Genomic DNA, 21,745 nt, shown 5'->3' with positions numbered 1-21,745 from the left:
ATAGAACCACTGAATGCAACCAGCTGATGCATCCAAAATGTGCGTCCGACACGTGCATCCAACACTTGTATCCAACACGTGCATCCAGTGCCTGTCCCCAGTCTGCACATTCAACATGTGTATCCCACCTGTGTGTCCAACATGTGCATCCCGCTCGTGTTCCAGCCCAGAATCCAAGCCCTGAATCCCACCAGGAGCGTTCCCCAGCATGGGGTCCCGCAGCATTCCCCCTTCCTCATCCACAGGCAGGGAATCACTGCCCTCCTGCCATTTCCAACTTGCCTTCCACCTTTCCGTGTCCAGATTTCCTCCCTGGCTGCTCTGCAGAAGGATTTCCCACCTCTCAGCAGGGTCACACCGAGGGTAACGACATTCCAGTTTTTCCAGGATGGATGGGACTGTTGGAGCAGAGCTTCTCTGCCATTTATCCTCCGGATTTTCCTCCTCTGGATTCATCCCCTCTGCTCCCAGGCCAGGAGACAGCACGGGTAGATTTTCTAAGATCCTTTCTTTTCCGTAAAAAAATATTGGATGGGGGCATTGACAGAGCTCCGGGTGTAAAAGGACAAGGAAATATTTCCAAATGGTTTCTCTGGCAGCTGGGAATTCCAGCTCCTGTCGCTTATTGACCTCTAATTGTTTCCAGTAGGAGCGGGAGACAGGAAGATCAATAGGAATTGGAGAGACTTAAAACCCTCCTGGTGCACTTCACTGTAGTTAGGAACCACTGGAATTCATCTTCCCGGGATTTCCAGTGGTAATTGGAACATTGGGATTGCTCCATGTGCTGGATTCCATGCAGAGCATTAATTCCTTCCCCAGTCCCACTCCTTGCCTGGTCCCAGTGTTTGGAGCAGCCTCGTGGCTCTCCAGCCGCCCTTCCCTGCTGCCTTAGAAACCCAGGAGACCCAAATTTGGGTGGAATTCCAAAGGAGCAGGAGGATTCTGGCAGCTGGAACTCCCCAGGAAAGAAGGGATGGATCAGTTGAATGAGGAGAGCGCTGACACACCAAGACACAGGAGAGGATGTGGGAATGATGTCCTGGAGAGAGGCCTGGGGATGGAGCTGGATTTTCCCACAGGGAACTGCTGAGTTTGGGAATGTTCTCAGTGATTTTGGTGTGGGGACCAGGTGGCGACCACTGAGTTGGTCCCATCCCAGCCACCGGCATTTCCCTGGGAATTGCGCTCCCCTGGGAGCTCCTCTGGTTGGTGGCAGTGCCACAGGGGCCGGTGGCACTCCCGGCTCCCAATGGAAGCTCCTGGCTCCCCATGGAATCTCCCTGTTCCTGTTGAAAGCTCCCAGCTCCTGGTGGAAGCTCCCTGTTCCCAATGGAAGCTCCTGATGGAAGCTCCCTGCTCCCAATGGAAGTTCCTGTTGGAAGCTCCTGTTGGAAGCTCCTGTTGGAAGCTCCTGTTGGAAGCTCCCTTTTCCCAATGGAAACTCCCTGTACCCAATGGAAGCTCCTGATGGAAGCTCCCTGTTCCTGATGGAAGCTCTCTGTTCCTGGTGGAAGCTCCTGTTGGAAGCTCCCTGTTCCTGATGGAAGCTCCCATTGGAAGCTCCTGGCTCCCAATGGATGCTCCTGTTGGAAGCTCCTGTTGGAAGCTCCCTGTTCCCAATGGTAGCTCCTGTTGGAAGCTCCCTGTTGCCGATGGAAGCTCCTGTTGGAAGCTCCTATTCCCAATGGATGCTCCTGTTGGAAGCTCCCTGTTCCTGTTGGAAGCTCCGTGCTCCCGATGGAAGCTCCGGCTCCCGGCGCTGCTGTCACCGGGAATCAGGGCCCAGCCCTAATCTGTCATTAGCGCATTCAGCACTAATTGCTGGCAGGGTGCCACGCGCCTATTTTCCCGTTTTAACAAAACATTTATGCATGGAAGATTTAATGCCAGGTATCAAGCATATCATTGTAAATTTACCACTAATTAAGCCTAATTAAAATAATTAAATGGCTGCCGAGTCACAATGTGAATGAAAATCACATTTCCTCTCATGTGCTCGCCCCTCTCCTCGCTGCCCTTGCTCTGGATTCCCAACACAAATACTTTCCCATTTGGATGCGGGAAGAGAGGAGTTTCATCCCGACCATAATGCTGGGATTTGGGGGGGAAGTTCTCCAATTCCAGGACCTCTGGAGATTTTCCTTTCTGAGGATGAAGGATGGACAATCTGACAAATCTGTTCCTGGGAGCTTTTGCATATTCATCACTGCTCGGATTTTTAATCAAAGCCTGGGCCATGAATAATGGATGGGGCTGGGATGGGGTGGGATGGGATCCAGAAGCTCCAGAGGATGCTCTGGGCAGAGGCGCCAGGGAAAGCTCTGGCTGGAGATCCAGGAACTCCAGGGAATGCTCTTGGAAGGGCCTCCAGGAGAAACAGGGACTCCAGGGGATGCTCTGCCCGGAGGCTCCAGGAAATCCAGGGGATGCTCTGGGCAGGGATTCCAGGAGCTCCAAGGGAGGGAAGAAGGGAAGGAGGGAGGGAAGGAGGGAGGGAAGGAGGAGCTCACCGCCGGGCCAGTCCCGTCCCCGCTGTCGCCGTCCCTTGTGTGGTCCCAGCCCGGGCTCACAATGGGCTCAAAGCCCCTTTGTGCTCCGGCTGCGGCCGAGCTGCATTTTAGGCTCGGCTCATTCAAGGCCAGCCTGGCAAAGCTCCGATTAACCTTTGCTTTCCCAGGCACGGCCTCATTCTCCCTCCCGGCGGGGTCCCGGCACCCTCGGCCCGCCGGGAAGGGGCTGGGAATGGGAAGTGTGGGAATGGGAAGTGCGGGATTTCCTCTCTGTGCCCGCTGGGATCACGGGAATTCCCGAGGTGCTGCCTGTTCCTCTCCTCCTCCGAGGGTCCCGAGCTGAGGCGACATTCCTGCTTTGTTATCCCAGGAACGAACGTCATCCTCCTGCCATGATGTCATCACCATCCTGCGGTGACATTATCATCATTGTCATCATTGTAATCATCATCATCATCCTGCTGTGACATCATCATCATTATCGTCATCATCATGCTGTGACATCATTATCATCATTATCATCATTGTCATCATCCTCTTGCTGTGACGTCATCATAACCCTGCCATGACATCATCACCATCATCCTGCCATGAAATCATCTTCCTGCTGTGGCATCATCCCAACAACATCCTTGTACCATGACATCATCTCCCACCACCGCCCAGCCGTGATGTCATCATTCCATCATGACATCATCCCCCACCATTACATCATTCTTCTGCCATGACATCATCCTCCCGCCATGACGTAACCCTACACACCATCCTGCCTCTCTGACATCATTCTCCTCCTGTGACGTCATCTTTCTGCCATGACATCATCCCACCACAGCACCATCTTAGTGCAACCACATCACCCTCCCGCCATGATGTAATCTCCCCACCATGACATCATCCTTCCGTGACATCATCTATCTGTGACATCGTCATCCTGCCATGACATCATCCTTGCTTTCCCACCCCCCATTTTCTGGGAATCACATCCCTTCCCCAAGGGACACCAGCACGGGAGCCCCTGCCCAGCTGTGCCCCCTCTTTGTCCTCGTGGCCCTCCCGGACCAAACATTGGTTTTTCCATGGATGACCATTTTTTTTTCTGGGAATTGACCCCTTTGGCATTCCCAGATCCCTGGGTAAACAGAGCTGTTTGTCTCCGTGTTTGCTCATTTCATCCCAAATATTTGCCTGCCAAGCGAACGCCGTCTCCCGGGATGTGCTATTAATGGGATAATTAGGCAGCTGCTAATGAAAAGGATTCCTGGGAATTATGGCAGGATTTGTTTTGGCATTTGCAGGCTGGAGTGCTCCAATCTACCTGAGAGTTAATTAGTTAATTAGTGCTGGTGGAACACACCTGGAAAAATAGGGCAGCCAAGGAACGCTCCGGTTTATTTTCCGGGAGCCAGTGGAATGAGTTTTTCCATGGGATATTGGGGAAGAAAACAAAATCCTCCTTCTTTCAGATGTTGGGATCTCCAGAAAAGGCTCAAATCCCAGTAATTTGGGGCATCCTGGTCCGTTTGGGGTTTCTCTGGTGTCGCTTTGGGGGTTTGGAGCAGTGGGAAGGGCCGTGGATTTTCCGGATCTTTCCCGGTTATGTAACCCCTCCCTGGCTCTCGCCGAGCTCCGGGTGCCGCCGCTGGTGACAAACCCCGTGTGGGGCTGGCCCCGTGCTGATTAATTAGGAAATTACATTTATATAACCCCTAATCCCCGGCTGGGCCTCGCCAGGGGCTCGGGAATTACATCCAGATTAGCTCCGAGCCCGAGAAAACCCCAGGCTGGAGTTATTGCCCGGGCACACATCGGCAAATTGGACCAATCCGGAGGAAAACAGCCAAAATTCAGCTTTTTTTTGGGTTTTATTTCCCTTAATTCCCTCCTCCCACGGGGCCTGCGAGGGGTGAGAGCTCCGTGCAGCCGGAGCTGATTCCGGCTGAACGTGGCCTTCGGTTTTCCCAACAAAATTGCTTTTATCCTTCCCAACATGTGTTCCCAAAGATTACAGGGCTGTAATCCCACACGGCTTAACCAGGGGGGGGCTTTGGGAACGGCGGCGCTGGAATTCCCCCCCTGGCTGATCCGGGACTGGGAATCCTGGTCATGGAAACAGAAAGAACCTTAAGGGATAAAGGATTGGGAAGGAGGGATTGGAATACTTGGGGGGATTTGGGGGAGCTGGGCGATCACAACAAATCATTTTTAAAGTGTTTTTGTGGATTTGGTTTGGGGTGGTTTTTTGGTTTTTTTTTTTTTTTGGTTTTTTTTGTGGAGGGCTGATTGGAAAATAGGTCATGGATTGATCTGGATCCGATCGTTACAAAGGAGGAGTTTTCTCCACAATTACAGGGACACATCCAGCAGGGAGCCTTGAGGCCTTGGGAATGCTCCACTAATGGACAAAGAGCCCTGCCTGGCTTCCCTGCTCCGAGGGAATTTTGGGATTGATCCATCCTGGAAGGCACAGGGAGCCGAGCACATCCTTGGGAATGTCCTTCAGGAGGGGGTGAAATTCCCAATGGATTTGGGATAGGCCAGAAAGCAAGGAAAGGGCTCGAATCCTAGGGATTCCCTCTGCTCCAGGGGGTTTGGGAGGATCCAGCAGGGCTGGAGCTGCACCCTCCTCATCCTGCCCTGGTGATGGGATAGGGCAGGAAGGGGATTAATTCCAGGGCTGGGATTTGCTGGAGGGGGGAATAGCAGATCCTGAGGACCCTGAGATAACTTTAATCCTGTGAGGATTAAATGAAATCACGAGACACAAATTCCTGCCCAAATCTGATTTTCCCCTGGGAATCAGGGTTAAAACTCTGGGAACTGGAAACTTTTCCTGTGGCCATTCCAGAGGGGGAATTCCCACCAGCCAGGCCTATCCCCAGGTGCTTGGAGCAATTTTGGGATTCCAAACCCCAACGGGATCAGCAAACCCCTCCTGGATTCCCTGATCCCACCAAAGCACTCACACGGAGTTGGGGTTGGACTTGGGGCTGGTTTTGCCCTGCCAGGACCCAAATCCTTTCAGATTTCCCATAAAATGTGGCTGGAATCTGCCCATGGATGCAGGGACACCTCCCACCATCCCAGGGATGGAGCAGACATGGTTTCTCTGAGAATTCCATCCCAGCCTCTCCCAGGGAAGGATTCCTTCCCAATATCTCGGCTATCCCCGCCCTTGGGAAGGTGGGAATAAACCCCTGGCCCCACCATTCCCTCCAATCTCCAGGATTTTCCCCTCCAGCCCTGGAAAAATGTCAATTTTTGGCCCCGTATTCCACAGCAGCGGTGGAGTCTCTGAGCTGTGGTTTTTCCTGCTGTCAAGCAGAGTAAGGAGATTATCCCGCTGCAAATCTGATGGAAAAGATTCCCTTTAAAGTCACCGATAGAGCTCAATACACAACGAGCTGCGGGGCTGCTTCCAGGAGATACGGGAGAAGAAAAAACATCCCAGTGCTTGTTACTGAAAGGGAAAATAACCCCAAAAACTGCACTGCTGGCAAAACCTCGGGGTTCTCCGGGCTGGGGGCTGACCCCAAATCATGGGTGGAGATTTTTCCCCCTCCTCCTGAGAGGGGACAGAAAATAAATGAAATTTAGGGCGTTTGTGGGAGAAGAAGGACTTGGAGGAGGATGAGGAGAAGAGGGGGAAGAGGGGGAAGAGAGAGGGGGAAGAGAGAGGGGGAAGAGGGGGAGTGACAAGGGCTCAGCAGAATTCGGGCCCAGCAGAATTCGGGCTCAGCAGAATTCGGGCTCAGCAGAATTCGGGCCCAGCAGAATTCGGGCCCAGCAGAATTCGGGCTCTGGAACCTCCCCTCGGACACCGGGAGTGGCCACGGAGCCGCCGCTGTCCCGGGGCCACCCAGCTCGGGGCTGCCCCCGGATAATCGATCTCCTCCCTCCTTCCGACCCGCAGGAAACGGGGCTTTGGGGAGGCTTTTCCCTTTGTTTTTGCTTTTCCCTTCGCGGGCCGCCGGCGCTGCCGCTCCATTGGAAGCCCGAGGGATTTATGGCCTCTCCAGTTTATTGTTGATACAGATCTTTATCTGCCCCGGGCTTCTAACTGACATTTAAATTACACTGCAAACAATGAATCAATATTTATGGATTAGCGCGCCAATACGAGTTGTCCCGGGATTCTGGCTCCCGGCGAACGGGACAATGAGGTCAAGGTCAAGGCTTTGTCTAATGAGGGATCGGCACAGACAGGAGCTGCCAGCCGGGTATTGACTTCCTAATGGGAATGCATTTATGGCCGGCATTTAGCCCCCGCGCCCGGCTCCCGCCTCCATCTCCCGTTCCTGCCCTTTTCCCTCTGATAATTGGGGATCGTTCCAAGCCCCGAACCCGGAGTGTGTCCCCGTGCCTGGAAAAACCCGGGAGAAGCACCCGGCTCCTCACACCCCCCTGCTTTTCCATGGGGAAAGAGCCCGAGCTCCATGGAGGGAGATCAGAGCCTGGGAAATTCATCCCGGGCTCTGAGAACCCAGAGGAGTCAGGATCAACCCTGCACCCCTTAAAAACTTCCTGGGATGCGTTTGGGATCATCCCTGCACTCCTTAAAAATTTCCTGGGATGCATTTGGGATCATCCCTGCACCCCTTAAACCCGTCCTGGGTTGGATTTGGGATCATCCCTGCACTCCTTAAACCCTTCCTGCCTTTCAGCTTCCAATGGCAGCTTGCTCCCTTTTCTTACCTGAAATCAGAAGCCAAGCTGGCCCAAAAAATAAAAAAAAAAAAAAAAAAAATTTATAATTAATTTTTCTATTTTAGGGATTTTCCCGGCCCTGTTGCTGTCTAATTCCAGCAGCAGCCCCGTGGATGTGGCACTTGGGGACGTGCCTTGACAGTGCTGCGGGAACGGTCGGAACCGAGGCTCTCGGAGGCCTTTCCCTGGAGGAACAATTCCCGAATTCCATGATTTTAACCATCCTTCACAGCGCCGGGTACCTGCTGCTCGCTGCCTGCCGCCATTCCCGGCCATTTCCCTCCCGGCAGGGCCACGGGCGATGCTCCCCGTGGGATCCTTCCCCCTGCTGCACCCCGAGCGGGAAATTGGGGTAAAAAAACAGGGATTTGGGGGCTTTTCTTAGCGCTGTTTTTTGAAGCCGTGTTTATCCCCTCGTTAAAACCCAGCTGAAAACTTCCAGGGCTAAACGAGCCCCGTCCTCCTCCTCCTCCTCCTCCTCCTCGCCGCGTTTATTTACATTATAATCATCCCGAGCCTGCGAATTGTGTCAATTATTCTTTCCTCGGGGCGAGCCAAGGATTCTTTGTTCCTCGCTGGTTTACAAAAGTGAAATATAGGTGAGGTTTCGGACCTTTTAATCCCCCGATGTAATTACTGCTCCCCGCAGGCTCGGCCGCGTTTCAGCGGCGCTGCCGGGCTCAGATTAGACACACAAAGTCCCTGCTCTCCATCAAAGGCTTCCTTATCTGCCCGAGACAGCCAAACAACAAACGAGCCCCAAATCTCGCCGGCCCCGCTGTTTATTTGACCAGGCCCGAAATAAATAAATCGGCTGCAGCCAAACAGGCGCTTTTCCCTGAGAACGGGGGCTCGGCGGGCGCCTGGGTGGGAATTTCCAGGAGCGTCGAGAGGGCCCGCGACTACAGTGGGGCTTTTGAAGTGCTTTTTCCACGTTTTAGGAGCCCAAAATGAGGATGAAACTAAAATGACACGAAGAAATAATCCCCCATTCAGCCCTGAAAGGATTATTCTAATTACTTTGATTATTAAAGATCAGACAGATATTTTTTTTTCCTCCCCTCCTCCTCCTCCTCTTCTTTTTTTTTTTTTTTTTTTCTCCTGCCGGCAGAAAGTAAACCAAGCCCCGAAATCCAAATCCTCGCTGGGAATTGAGGAACGTCTTAAGTAAACAGCGGGAACAAACGGGCAGTGTGAGGATCCGCGGGGTCCGGCAGCCGGCCCGGGGGGGGCCCCCTTTGTGCGGCCTCAATGGGGGCTAAACGCGAGCCCGGGGCCGCGTCTCGCCCCTTTCAGATGCAAATCCCGGGGCCTCGCCTTTATCCCGCTCCGAGCTGCCGGTGTCAAGCTGCGCCCGCCTGAAAGCGCCGCGATCGCCGCTGCCCGGGGGCCGGGGGCTCTGCCCGCGCAGATGGTGCCGCCGAGCCCCCCCCGCCCCTCGGGAAGGGCCGCGATTCGTTTAAGGAGTCTGTTTGTTTCTGCTGATGAGGGCTGTTAATTTGCACAGCGGTCTCATTAGGCCTAAACCACCAATTAATTTCTTTTGTTCTCATTAAACGACTGATTCCGAAACATTTCGGCAGCCACAATGGATGGCTCCGAGCCGCAGCCCCGGCATCCTCCCCGCCGGAGCTGGCAGCGTTCCTGGAGCCCCGGCAGCCGGCCCAGCAGCCCCAAAAAATCCTGGCACCGGCCCCGGATCTGCCCCGGGTACCTCAGCATCCTCCCCAGACCCTCCCTGGGTACCCCAGCATCCGCCCCAGCGCTGCCAGCGCCTTCCCTGCGTACTCCAAATCCTCTTCAGCAGCCCCAGCATCTCCTCCAGGCAGCCCAGCACCCTCCTGGCAGCCCTGGCATCCTCCCCTGGCATCCTCTCGAGCCCTGGCATCCTCCCCTGCAGCCCCAGCGCCTGCCCCTGGTACCCTGGCATCCCCTCCAGGTGCCCTGCCCTTGTCCCCCGACACTCCCTGGGTGCCCTGGCGCCTCCTCCAGGTATCCCAGCATCTTCCCCAGCTGCTCCAGCATCCTCCCAGCGCCCCTGGCACCTTCCCCAGCAGCCCTGGCCGCCTCCCTGGCAATCCTGGCATCCCCTCGGCCTCAGCGGGTGCACCCCGGGCGCTGTCCCTGCTCTCCAGCCCCATCCCCCCGGGCAATCCCAGCTGCCACACCCAGCTGGAAATGGAGCATCCCTGGCTCCTGGAGCACGGGCTGAGCCAGCCAGGCAGGCAGGGCAAAGCCCCGAGCTCTCCCCTTCATTTCCCCGAATCAAAAATAAGATTTGGGGTGGGCTTTTGGTTGTTTTGTTGTTTTGTTTTGTTTTTTTTTTTCTCTCTGCTCCGTTCTTTTTCCCGGGCCAGGAGGATCTTGGAAATGGGGATTTGGGGATGTTTAGGATGGGGACAGGCAGGGCCTGGCTCGTCCCAGCCTGGAGCTGCTCTGTCTCCGTGTATCCCCAAACCTGGGCTGGCTGTGGGATCCTGTGTCCTCCCGGACACTCCTGATGTGCCCCTGGTGCGGCAGGGGGATGCTGCATTCCCAGCTCCAGGAGAATTCCCAGGGGAATGCTGCTGTCCCCTGCTGCACCTCCGGGGACATCCTTGGATTCCGAGTCCCAGCGAGGTTCCAGGAGCGTCCCTGGTGCCACCAGCTTCCCTGGCGATTTGTTGGTGCTCCGTAAATTCCATGAAAAATTTATGGTCGGGACAGAAAGGAAAAGAGGGGGAAGGTAAAAAAAAGAAACCAACAAAAAAACCAAACCAACCCAGGCTCCAGCTGAGCCTCCCCATAAATTACCGGGATTTGCTTCCCAGGGTGGTCCGGGGAGTGCGTGCCAGAGCCGCCGCCTTCCAGAGGGAGGATCCCGGGGTGAAGCCTTGGGAAAGGGGAGGGGAGAGCAGCGGATTCAGGGAGGGCCGGAGAGCGCAGGGAGGGCGTTCTATTGCACTAAATAGTTATTTAGTGGGATTTTTGGGGTTTTTTGGGGGGTTTTTGGTTTGTTGGTGTTTTTTTTTTTTTCGTTTGTTTGGTTTGTTTTTTTTTAATGGCCAAACCTACAGGTTTTTACTCTGAACCTCACAGCATTTTATTTCTTATTTATTTCTTATTTTATTCCTTTATTCAAAAATACATAATTTATCGCAGCTTTTCACATCAGATGCTCACAGTGAAATCTTCCCACAAGTGATGTAAACAGGGGAGGTCCCTGGGCTGCCGGGGATCCGCTCCCGGGATTGTCCCCAAACCCTGCCCTGTGCTCCCAATCCCGCCGGGAATTCCGCACCGGGAATGCCGGACCGGGAATTCCGTGCCGGGAATGCCATACCAGGAATTCTGTGCCAGGAATGCCGTACCGGGAATGCCATACTGGGAATGTCGTGCTGGGAATGCCGTGCTGGGAATGCCATACCGGGAATGCCATGCTGGGAATTCTGTGCCGGGAATGCCATGCCGGGGATGCCATACCGGGAATGCCGTGCCGGGAATGCCGTGCTGGGAATGCCGTGCCAGGAATGCCATGCTGGGAATGCCATACCGGGAATGCCATACTGGGAATTCCGTGCCGGGAATGCCGTACCGGGAACGCCATACCGGGAACCCCATACCGGGAATTCCATGCCGGGAATGCCATGCTGGGAATGCCGAGCAGGGAATTCCATACCAGGAATGTCATACCGGGAATGCCATACCGGAATGCCATATTGGGAATGCCGTGCCAGGAATGCCATGCTGGGAATGCCATACCGGGAATGCCATACTGGGAATGCCATACCAGGAATGCCGTGCCGGGAATGCCGAGCAGGGAATGCCGTGCCGGGAATGCCATACCGGGAATGCCATACCGGGAATGCCATGCTGGGAATGCCATGCCGGGAATTCCATACCGGGAATGCCGTACTGGGAATGCCATGCCGGGAATGCCGTGCCAGGAATGCCATACTGGGAATGCCATACCGGGAATGCCGTGCCAGGAATGCCGTGCCAGGAATGCCATACTGGGAATGCCATGCCGGGAATGCCGTGCCGGGAATGCCATACTGGGAATGCCATACCGGGAATGCCGTGCCGGGAAGCTCTGCCCTTCCAGCCTGCATTCCCAGCCTCCCCAAACCCATGGATCTGCTGCTCCCTTGGGTCCTGGCCCTTTGCTGGAATATTCCATGTCCGTCCCTGCACGTGCCGGGGGAAGCAGAGGGGACACGGTGCCAGCCAAGCGCCACCAGCCCCTGCAGCCGGGAGCCCTCTGGGTGCTCTCCCGGCCTGGAAACGCACAGAGTTTATTAAATCAAAAAAATCTCCCAGATCTCATTAAGGCCCAGCTGCCCCAGCAGTGCTTTAATGCCGTTTTTTATCTTTTTGATTAACACTGAACTGCTCAGCCCTGGGGACACCCCAAAACCCTGGGGACACCCCAAAGCCCTGGGGACACCCTGGTGCAGAGGCCCCCCCAGCCCTGGGCTGGGTTTCCCAGCTCAGGGGGGTCCCTGCAGCCTCTGGGGCTCCGTGGCTTTCCCGAGGACAACGAGGCCTCTGTGTGCTCCCAGTTTTTGTTTGGGGCTGGAGCTGGCTCTGGAGGGAAGTGTTGTGTGAGGGTGTTGTGGAAAAGCCTTGGCTCCATCTGGGAGCTGTCAGGAAAAGGCTGAGCTCAATCACACGTTGTTATGAATAGCAGCATTTGAGCCTTTAAAACCTTCTCTTTTTATTTTTTTTTCCCCTCTCTTTTTCTCCTTTTTTTTAATATTTCCCCCCCCCCCCCCCCGCCCTGAGGTAAATTCCAGCTGGGATCAACACTCCCCAGGAATTCCCCCGGAGGAAGTTGGCTGCTCACCAACTCATCTTGTAAAAAAAAAAAAAAAAAAAAATAGTAAAAAAAAAAAAAATTCATTATTCCTGTTGAGCCGAGATGAAACAATTCCCTGGAATTAACGAGGCTCCTCTTGGCCAGCCGAGGTTCTGCTCCAATGAAAGTTTTTATTGTTGCCCAGAAAAGCCAAAAAACCCCAAAATCCCCCAGGGGTGAGAGCGGGGCTGCACCTGGGGCTCTCTCAGGGCTCTCCAAGAGGTGCCCCCAAACCCATCCTGATCCTCCCAGCATTCCCAAACCCTGGATGGGCAATGCCAGGCAGAAACCTGGGATGCTCCAGGCTCAGCAGGATGAGGGAGGCCCATCCCACATCGGTGGGGACAGAGGAGAGGATTTAGGGCAAATCCAAAGACCCTGAGCAGGGTGGGCCATGGGACAGGAGCCTGGAATGTCAGGGGACAGCCCTGGGGACAGGAGTGGCAATGCCAGGGACAGGAATCCAGGGAAAAGGGGGGTTTTGGGGTGGATCATGGAATCCTGGAATGGTTTGGGTTGGAAGGGACATGGAGGGACATGCAGGCCCATGGCAGGGACACCTCCCACCGTCCCAGGGTGTTCCTTGGGCACTGCCAGGGATCCAGGGGCAGCCACGGCTGCTCTGGGAATCCCATCCCAGCCCGTCACCCTCCCAGGGAACAATTCTTTCCCAAAATCCCATCCATCCCTGCCCTCTGGAGTGGGAAGCTGTTCCCCGTGTCCCGTCCCTTGTCCCCAGTGCCACCAGCCCCCCGTGCCAGCCCCAGGGCGGATTTTTCCAGCAGGGCTGGGATTTTTCCTGCCGGGCTGTTTTGCTTTCCGCCTCGGCTCTGCTTGTTGATATTTTTCTGTTTTTGTTTCGGATTAAGCCAAAGGGGTTTTGAGCCGTCCCTGCCGTTTTCCAGCGGGATCCCGGGAAGCCCCAGCTCCGGGAAGAGGAGCACGATGAGGATGGGAGGGCAGGCGCGGCCGGGGCGATGCCACCCCCGGAGCCCGAACAAAGCGCCGCGGCCCCGCACAATCGTTCATTATGGCTCAATTACTGTAATTAAAACTGCTGCGCTGCAGAGGCAGAGCCGCCCAAGGGAGCGGTGCCAGCAGAATCCGCGCTCGGAGGCGGCGGCAGCAGCTGAGGGTGTCCCCGAGAGCCGCCACCATCTGTCCCCAAGCCGGGGGTGGCACCCGGGAAACGGGGCTGGGGAGGGAGGGGAAAGGGATGGAAGGGATGGGAAAGGGATCCCGTTATCCCGGATTCCCTGGTGGGCAGATTGTGTGGAGGTGCCTGGGCACAGCTGGGTGTGTGCTCTGCCTTGCTGCTGGGCTGGGGATGGCACAGGACACAAGACATGGCATGGGACACACAACATGGCACGGGACACACAACATGGCACGGGACACACAACATGACATGGGACACGGAACGTGGCACGGGACACAGAACCTGGATTGGGACACAGAACGTGGCACGGGACACAAGGGCATGAATGTGGCATGAAACATGGAACATGGCATGGCACACAGAACATGGCATGGGACAAAGAACATGGAATGGAACACAGAACATGGCATGGGATGCAGAACACGGCACGGGATGCAGAACACGGCACGGGACACGGAATGTGACACAGGACATGGAACGTAGCACGGACACAGAACATGGCATGGGACACAGAACATGGCATGGGACACAGAATGTGGCGTGGCCCAGCACGGCTCTGCTGCCCCCAACCCCTTTCCCAGTGCTCCCCTTCAGGGACACAGCCCCAGCCTGGGAAAAGCAGCTTTGATACTCCAGGACCAAATCCCTGCCTGCCTCCACCTGCACATCCTCAGGATCCTGGGGAATCCATTCCCACTCGCTTTTCTGGCCATTTCCAGCTCTGCCTTTCTGGCAGCGTGGGCCTAGCCTGACCTGAGAGCACCTTTAAAAAGCCCTCATGGATTTAGAATTTAAAATTCCAGCATGGCAGCAGGGGGGTGGGAATAACTGAATTATAAAATCTGACAGCACAAATGGGAATGGGAGAGCCCAGCAGCTCCTCCCCAGCATTGGGAAAAGCAGAATCCACCCCCATGGAGCGCCGAGGGCAGCTGGGGAGGGAAGGGAACCCCAGGGCTGGAAGCGCAGCCAGAGCCACTCGGGGTCCCTTCCCCTCCCCTGCCCCGGCTCTCCCCATCTCCCAACAAAGGATTCCTTGCCATTCCGACCTTTTAATGGTCCCCGTGCCAGCCCCAGCCTCCGAGGGGATGGAAATGCACTCCCGAGCACTTGCCTGCCCATTAGCGGGGCGGGCAGCGCGCTGCTCCTGCCTCCATCCCTCCATCCCTCCCTGCCTCCCTCGCAGCAGGTCCTGTCACCTCGGATCCATCACGGAGCCCCGCTGGACGCTCCAGCTGGCCCCGCTCAGGGAAGGGCTTTGTGTGCAGCAGGGTGCGGGGCCGGGAGCTCGGGAATGCCGCTGGGAATGGCGCTGCTGCAATCCCGGGCCCTGGGAGCAGCCGATGGGCACTGCCCGGGGCAGGATGCCCTGGCCCCAGCCCTCTCCTGCATCCCCGAATCCCGGCAGGAGCGAAGCGCCAGGGTGCTGAAAGGGAGGGAAGGGGTTTGGGATGCCCGGAGGAGCCCAGCCCTCGGCAGCACAGCTCAGGGGAGGGCTGGGAATTGCTCCCATCGATCCTGGGCTCCATCCCACCTCCAGCATCACTCCCAAACTCGGGGGTCCCTGTCAGGGCTGTCCTGTGTCCCCCAACCCTCCCTTCTCCTGCCTTTCCCACCCCTCACTGAAATTCCATGGTTTAGAGACACTTTGCTTGCGGTTGAGCTTCAGTACATTGACTTTTTATTCTTTTTTTTTTTTTTTTTTCTCTTTTTGGCCCTTTTTTACAAAAACCAGTGGTAGTTATTAACAGCTGTACAGATTCTGCTACATACTTTGGTGTGAAGTTGAGAGCCTGGCTCCGGGCGGCTCCGGAACGCGTAATTCCTGCATTTCACTCCTGCCATTCCGGGGGGAAAGCCCAGCAGCCGAGCTGTAGGGCCCTGGGAGCCTGAGGGACACGAGCTGGGGGTGGCCCCACTGCCAGGGGGGCCCTGGGGACAGGGACGAGCCCCCCAGCCCTTCCCAGCACAGCCCCATCCGTGCGGAGCCGGCGCTCCGAAGGCCACGGAGCCGGGAATGCCGTGCCCAGGGTCAGGGTGCAGGCAGGAGCAGAGCTGCCCCCTCAGATCCCAAAAACAGAGCCCAAAACACCCCTGGGACAGCCCTGGCCCCCTCCAAGGCTCTGCCGGCCCCAGGGGCAGTGGTTGATCTGAGCCAAACCACCCTAAAATGCCTTTCCCTAAAAGCAGCTTTAGAGAACGTTTCCCTCCTTGGATCATCAGCGCCCCAAACTGATCCCACCCTCCCACAGAGCCACCCCTGGCCTGGAACATTCCCCCCAGCCCAGCTCAGATCCCTCTCATGGCCCTGGGAACACCAGGAGAGCTCTCCCCTCCTCCCCAGCTCCTCTGCCCGCCCTGGGAGCAGCGGGAGGGATGGGATGGAGCCCTCAGAGGGATGGGATGGAGGCTCCTGGGAGGGCTGCAGTTCCAGGCCCCACCTCTCCATCCTCCTCTCCAAACCGATCTCCCCTCAACCCCTCAACAAAAAAAAAAAAAACCAAACATTTGTTTTTTTACCTTTTGGACCAGATCCAACTCGCCAAAAATAATCCATAAAAATGTGGTATAAAAATCCTCTGCCGTGTGCTACGATACAGGTGAGCACTTCTGCTACACAAATACTTTTATTTTTTTCCCGTTAGGTCTTCGTTTTTCTTTTTTTTGTCTCTTTTTTTTTTTTTTTTTTGTCCTTTTTGGAACCCTTTAGTACAAAAGGCCTGTGGGGGGAGGGAGTTGCTCCATAAAACCAGAAGACACAAGACCATAAAGCCCACAAGGACCACAAACAGCCCCCCACCACACACAAACCCTACTTGTTAGTAAACTTTTCGCTTTTAAAAAAAACTGTATTTTTTTTGTCTTTTTTTTTTTTCCAAGGTTATCAATTCTAATTCTTTACTTTCATTTGAATACAAAACACATAAGTTTGCTATTATCTTTCGTGGCTCCCTGAGCTGAATTTTCTAAGCTTTCTTTGAAATCACTCCTCATTTGCTTCTGTCCGAAGACCAAGAAGGGCTTGCGTGGGCTTCCCCTTTTCTTCAAACATCCAAGCACGGAAAAGGAAAAATAAGGATAAATCCATAAATCCATCTATAAAAAACAAACCCCAAGGTGATTGTGTTGATGTCCCGTCAGTAGCTGAGGATCCGAGCGATTCCCCACCATCACTAACACACGACGCACGACAGGAGGAACAACTTTTCACCAGTGGACATCTCTGCTCAGCCTGGATGGCAAAGTCCCCACGGACACTTCCGGAGGGGGGGGAAGGAAAAGGAGGGGGAAAAAAACCCCAAAAAACAAAAAAGGGGAAAAAAAAAAAAAACCAACCAAAAAAACCCCCAGAATAAAATTGCCACCACCAAAACCATCAGTGGAATACAATTACAGCAGACAAAAATACACAGCTAAGTGTACTGGGAGGGGTCCCCCCCTTCCCACGCTATTTCCTAGTCCAGTATTTACATTTTTCACAAGTCTTATGCAGGATGCACAAAAAAAAAAGTCCCAATAAAAAAAGGAGTCCTTTATAGTGCCACCAAAGCCAGACGGAAAGAACCGGAAAACCAAAAAAAAAAAAACCAAAAAAAAAAAAAAAAAAAACCAAAAAAAAAAAAAATCAAAAGGAACCCCAAAACCTTAAAACCAAATAAAAATCCGTTTAGGGCTTCCATGTGTGCCAGAGTTGCAGATCTCCAAATAAATCCGAGTGTGGTGGGTGCCGGGTGGAGCTGGGCCGGGCCCGGGGCCTCCCCTGGGCATTCCCGGAGCATTCCCGAGGGCTGCACATCCCAGGATCAGTAGATGACCTCGTAGACCGTGGCCTTCTTGTCCCCAGAGCCCGTGACGATGTACTTGTCATCCGCTGAGATGTCACAGCTCAGCACGGACGAGGACTCCTTGGACTGGGAAAAGCAGGAGGGGAGAGAACTCATCAGGGTGGGAGCAAAAACCCATCAGGATGGCACAGAGAGAACCCAGCAGGGTGGGAGAGAAAACCCATTAAGGTGAGAGATAGAACTCATCAGGGTGGGGGACAGAGAGAACCCAGCAGGGTGGGACAGAGAGAACCCAGCAGGGTGGGACAGACAGAACCCAGCAGGGTGGGACAGACAGAACCCAGCAGGGTGGGATGGACAGACAGAACCCAGCGGGCCGGGATGGACAGACAGAACCCAGCGGGCCGGGATGGACAGACAGAACCCAGCGGGCCGGGACGGACAGAACCCAGCAGGGTGGGACAGACAGAACCCAGCAGGGTGGGACAGACAGAACCCAGCAGGGTGGGACAGACAGAACCCAGCGGGCCGGGATGGACGCTCCGTGCTCCCCGCAGCATCCATGGTGGGGTCAGCACCACATCCCACCTCTGACACCAACCCAGCCGTCCTGAAGGGTCTCCCCTCTGTCCAGGATAACTGGGAATGGGAATGTGGGAGCAGCCCCCACCCCGTGCCCTTCCCAAGCTCTCCCACCTGGAAGATGCTGGCTCCGTAGGGCGTCCTCCAGGCGTTGAGCAGGTTGTCCTTCCCAGTGCTCACAAACCACTTCCCTGCATTGGGAATTTGGGATCAGCAGCTGAACCCTGCCGGTGCCACCTCCCCAACCCTTCCCTGTCTGAGCCCAGAGATTTGGGAGAAACAGGAAAACCTGGAGGTTCCCTGGGGAGTCCTGTCCAGCCCTACTCTGCTGGGACAATCCAAGTGCTGCTTCCCACCTCCAGTGGTGCTCTGTGGCCGTTTGCAGCCAAAACCTGGATGGGTTTATGGGAATAACCCTGCCAAAACCAGGATGGGTTTATGGGAATAACCCTGCCAAAACCAGGAGGGTTTATGGGAATAACCCCCACCACAGCCAGGATGCGTTTATGGGAATAACCCAGGGAATAAACACTGCCAAAACCAGGATGGGTTTACGGGAATAACCCTCACCACAGCCAGGATGGGTTTATGGGAATAAACCCCAAATGCAGCATCCATGGGATTGGATCCTGCAGGAAACATCCGTGCTCAGCCCCCCTAGCTGCACTGAGCACTGTCCCTTCCTGCAGTTCATGGCTATCCCTGTCTCCCACCCCTGGAAGTGTCCATGGCCAGGCTGAACGGGGCTTGGAGCACCCTGGGACAGTGGGCAGAGTCCCAATCTAAGGTTCCTTCCAACCCCAAACATTCCATGATCCCACAATCCCCATCCATGAGGATGTCCTGGGGTGGGGTCAGGTGGAAGGTGCCCCAGGGATGAGCTTTAAGGTCTCTCCCAACCCAGCCCAGCCCAGCCCACTCCAGGATTCCAGGATGCCCATCTCTCCCAACCCAGCCCTCTCCAGGACTGCAGGGTGCCCATCTCTCCCAGCCCAGCCCACTCCAGGACTGCAGGGTGCCCATCCCTGCCCTGCTGCTCACCGCAGTAGGCGAATTTGAGGGAGAGCACGCAGCTCTCGTGCAGGTGCAGCTGGTACTTGTCGGGCTTGGTGTGGTGCAGCACCTCCACGTTGCTGCTCTCCATGCCCACCGCCAGCCACTCGCCCGTCGGGCAGTATCCCAGGGAGAAGATCTGTGGATAGAAGTGGGATATGGAGAGATCAGCGGGAATTCCTGGCCCCCTACGGAAGGGTGGGAAGAGAGATCCTCAAGGTGCCTCTCCCAACCCAACTGTTGTGGGATCTGTGGCACTGCTGGAGCTGCAGCCCCAGATGGATGGAGCAGGTGTGGAGAGGCAGATCTCTGGGTTGGGATGGCTCCATCCCCATGGATACTGCTGCCCTTGCCAATGGGACACAAGGTCCCAGAGCTCTGCCCTTCTGGATCAGGGCTCTGGCAGGCTCTGCTGGAGGAGGCAGGATCCTGATCCCTGACCCCTGCTCTCATCCCACCCCCAGGGCACCCAGAGAACCCTGTGACATCCACAGGCATCCCATGGGAAGAGCTGCTTCCTCAACAGCAGCCTCACCCTGCAAGGATGGAAAAGAGGAGCTGCCACAAGACCCAGGCAGCTCCAGCACTCCTGGGCCACCCCGAAACCAGCGGGAACAGCCACGGTCAGAGCTCCCAGGGCTGTTTTCCCAGCAGGAAAAGCCCCTCCCAGGAGCCAGGGGCTGAGCAGGACCCCGTGTTTCCCGTGGGGATGGATCCCTGCCCCTGTACCCCTGTGTCCCCTTCCCCTGCCCACCTGGGAGGTGAAGTCGTGCTGCTGCAGCTGCCGCCCTTCCCGCAGGTCCCAGGAGCGCACCGTGTTGTCCAGGCCCCCCGTCCACAGCTTCGTACCATCATGGGAAATGTCTATGCAGCTGGCCCCGTCTGTGTGCCCTTGGAATTGCCTTGGGAGCAGGGAAAAAATCATGGAATTCTGCAAGGGGAGTGCTAGAAAAGGCACGGAGCTGCGGTCAAGGTGCTCAGATGATGTTCATGTGGCTCGTCCACGCCAAATATTCCTGGAAATCCACCCAGGAGCATCCTGAGATGAGGAGCTCCAGCCTGGCCAAGGACTGGGCTGGTTTAGGGATGAGCACCAGGAAATGGTGCAGCATCATCAGAGGGTGTTCCTGGCTCCAGCCCAGACAGGATGGGGGACTCCCCATCCCTGGAATGTTTAAGGCCGGGTTGGACGGGGCTTGGAGCAACCTGGGATACTGGAAGGTGTTTTGCCCAAGGAAAAGAGGAAAGGGACATCGATGGGGGGGGAAGAGGAAAGGGACCATGATGGGGGGAAAGGGAAAAGAGATGGCAATGGGGAAGGGAAAGAGGAAAAGGGACACTGACAAAAGAAGAGGAAAAGGGACGCTGACAAAAAGAAGAGGAAAAGAGACATTGATGGAAGTAAAAAGGGATGTTGACAAAAGAAGAGGAAAAGGGACATTGATGGAAGGAAGAGGATAAGGGATGTTGCCAAAAGAAGAGGAAAAGGGACAATGACAAAAGTAAAACTGACAAAAGGAAGAGGAAAAGGGACGTAGGGAAAGGGGTAAAGGAACGCTGACAAAAAGAGAAGAAAAAAGGACATTGTGGGGGAAAAGGGACGTTGTGGGGGAAGAGGAAAAGGAACACCAGCAGAAGACAAAAAATGACCGTGACAGGATAAAAATGACCTTTAAGGTCCTCGCCAGCCCAGGAGCCCTGAGCAGCCGGACCCCACGGGGCTCACCTGACGAGGGTCTGGTTGTGCAGGTCCCAGACGGCGATGTTGCCGTCGCTGCAGCACGAGAAGCACACCTTGGCGTCGGGGCTGATGGCCAGCGCGTAGCAGGCGGGCGCCGAGGACGTCAGCTCGGCCTTGATGCGCGGCGTGGGCGACGCCAGGTCCCAGATGGTCAGCGTGCTGGCCTCGCCCCCCACGATCAGCGTGCGGCCGTCCGGCAGCAGCTTGCAGGAGCGGATGTAGTTATCCCTGTTCTGGGGACACACGGGACCGTCAGGGGACGGGGGAGTGGTGGTGGAAGGGAAAGGGGGTTATGGGGGTGAGAGAGGGAAAGGGATGTGGAGAGGGAAGAGGAAAGGGAGTGCAAGGGGGTGGGAAAAGAGGAACAGGGACGTTGATGGGGGAGAAGAGTAAAAGGGATGTTGATAGGGAAAGAGGAAAAGGGACGTTGATGGGGGAGAAGGGTAAAAGGGACGTTGATGGGGAGAAGAAGGGACATTGATGGGGAAAGAGGCAAAGGGATGTTGGTGGGGGAAAGAGGAAAAGGGAGGTTGATGGGGAGAAGAGGAACAGGGACGTTGGTGTGGAAAGAGGAACAGGGACGTTGATAGGGAGAAGAGGAAGAGGGACGTTGGTGGAGAAAGAGGAAAAGGGACGTTGGTGGGCAAAGAGGAAAAGGGATGTTGACGGGGAGAAGAGGAACAGGGATGTTTGAGGAAAAGGGACATTTGATGGTGAGAAGAGGAAAAGGGACATTGGTGGTGAGAAGAGGAAAAGAGAAATTTAAAGGGGGAAAGAGATAACGGGAAGAGGAATAAGACAGTAACAGAAGACAAAGAGTTGGTAACGGGGAAGAGCAACAGGGTGTTAAGGGGGGAAGAAGAAAGGAGGGCGGCGGGGGAAAGAGGAAACACAGATGACAATGTGGGGAGGAGATGTTGATGTTAACGGGGCGAGGATGATGAACAGCATCAGAGGTGGGTGAGGGCAGGGGACACAGCTCTGGGGACAGCAGCAGCCCCGCTCCAGCCCTCACCAGGCAGTCCAGCTGTGAGATGGGGCTCTTGCTGCCGGGCTGGCTGATGTCCCAGATCTTGACGCAGCCCTTGCCGCCGGTGTAGACGTGGCGGGTGGGGTTGCTGATGGTGACAGCACACACCACCTCGCCGTGGCTCAGCGTGTTGATCTGCCGCGCGTGCCGCGGGATGCCCGGCCCCGCCAGCGCGTCGTGCGGGAACGGCACCGGCTGCATCTGCCCGTCCGCGCTCACGTGGAACGAGTACGCCCTGCCGGGGTGGGAAAGGGCTCAGCTCCAGGGATGGAGCTCCTGGGGGCTGTCACGCCGCGTTCACAGTGCCAGCCCTGGGGGAAGGCTTCCCTCGTCTCCCTCCC

General features: G+C 55.7%; 1 protein-coding gene across 11 annotated transcripts in view; it reads right to left on the bottom strand.

Annotated features, from left to right (window-relative positions):
- Positions 1-15,720: 15,720 nt before the first annotated feature.
- Positions 15,721-21,745, bottom strand: part of TLE3 (TLE family member 3, transcriptional corepressor) — a 30,251-nt gene continuing 24,226 nt past the window's right edge. For all 11 annotated transcript variants that reach the window (XM_054642249.2, XM_054642251.2, XM_054642252.2 and 8 more), the window contains 6 exons: positions 21,390-21,639; positions 20,360-20,607; positions 19,388-19,535; positions 18,622-18,772; positions 17,695-17,771; positions 15,721-17,124 (listed from right to left, as the gene is read on the bottom strand). In XM_054642249.2, coding sequence (XP_054498224.2) covers positions 17,017-17,124; positions 17,695-17,771; positions 18,622-18,772; positions 19,388-19,535; positions 20,360-20,607; positions 21,390-21,639 — 982 coding nt within the window. In that variant the 3' untranslated portion in view covers positions 15,721-17,016. The remainder of the gene's footprint in view (positions 17,125-17,694; positions 17,772-18,621; positions 18,773-19,387; positions 19,536-20,359; positions 20,608-21,389; positions 21,640-21,745) is intronic.

The sequence above is a fragment of the Agelaius phoeniceus genome, chromosome 13 (genome assembly GCF_051311805.1).
Source record: "Agelaius phoeniceus isolate bAgePho1 chromosome 13, bAgePho1.hap1, whole genome shotgun sequence".
In the NCBI taxonomy this organism is placed as follows: domain Eukaryota; kingdom Metazoa; phylum Chordata; class Aves; order Passeriformes; family Icteridae; genus Agelaius; species Agelaius phoeniceus.
Note: the sequence above shows the minus strand (reverse complement) of the source record. Positions and strands in the feature narration are given on the sequence as shown.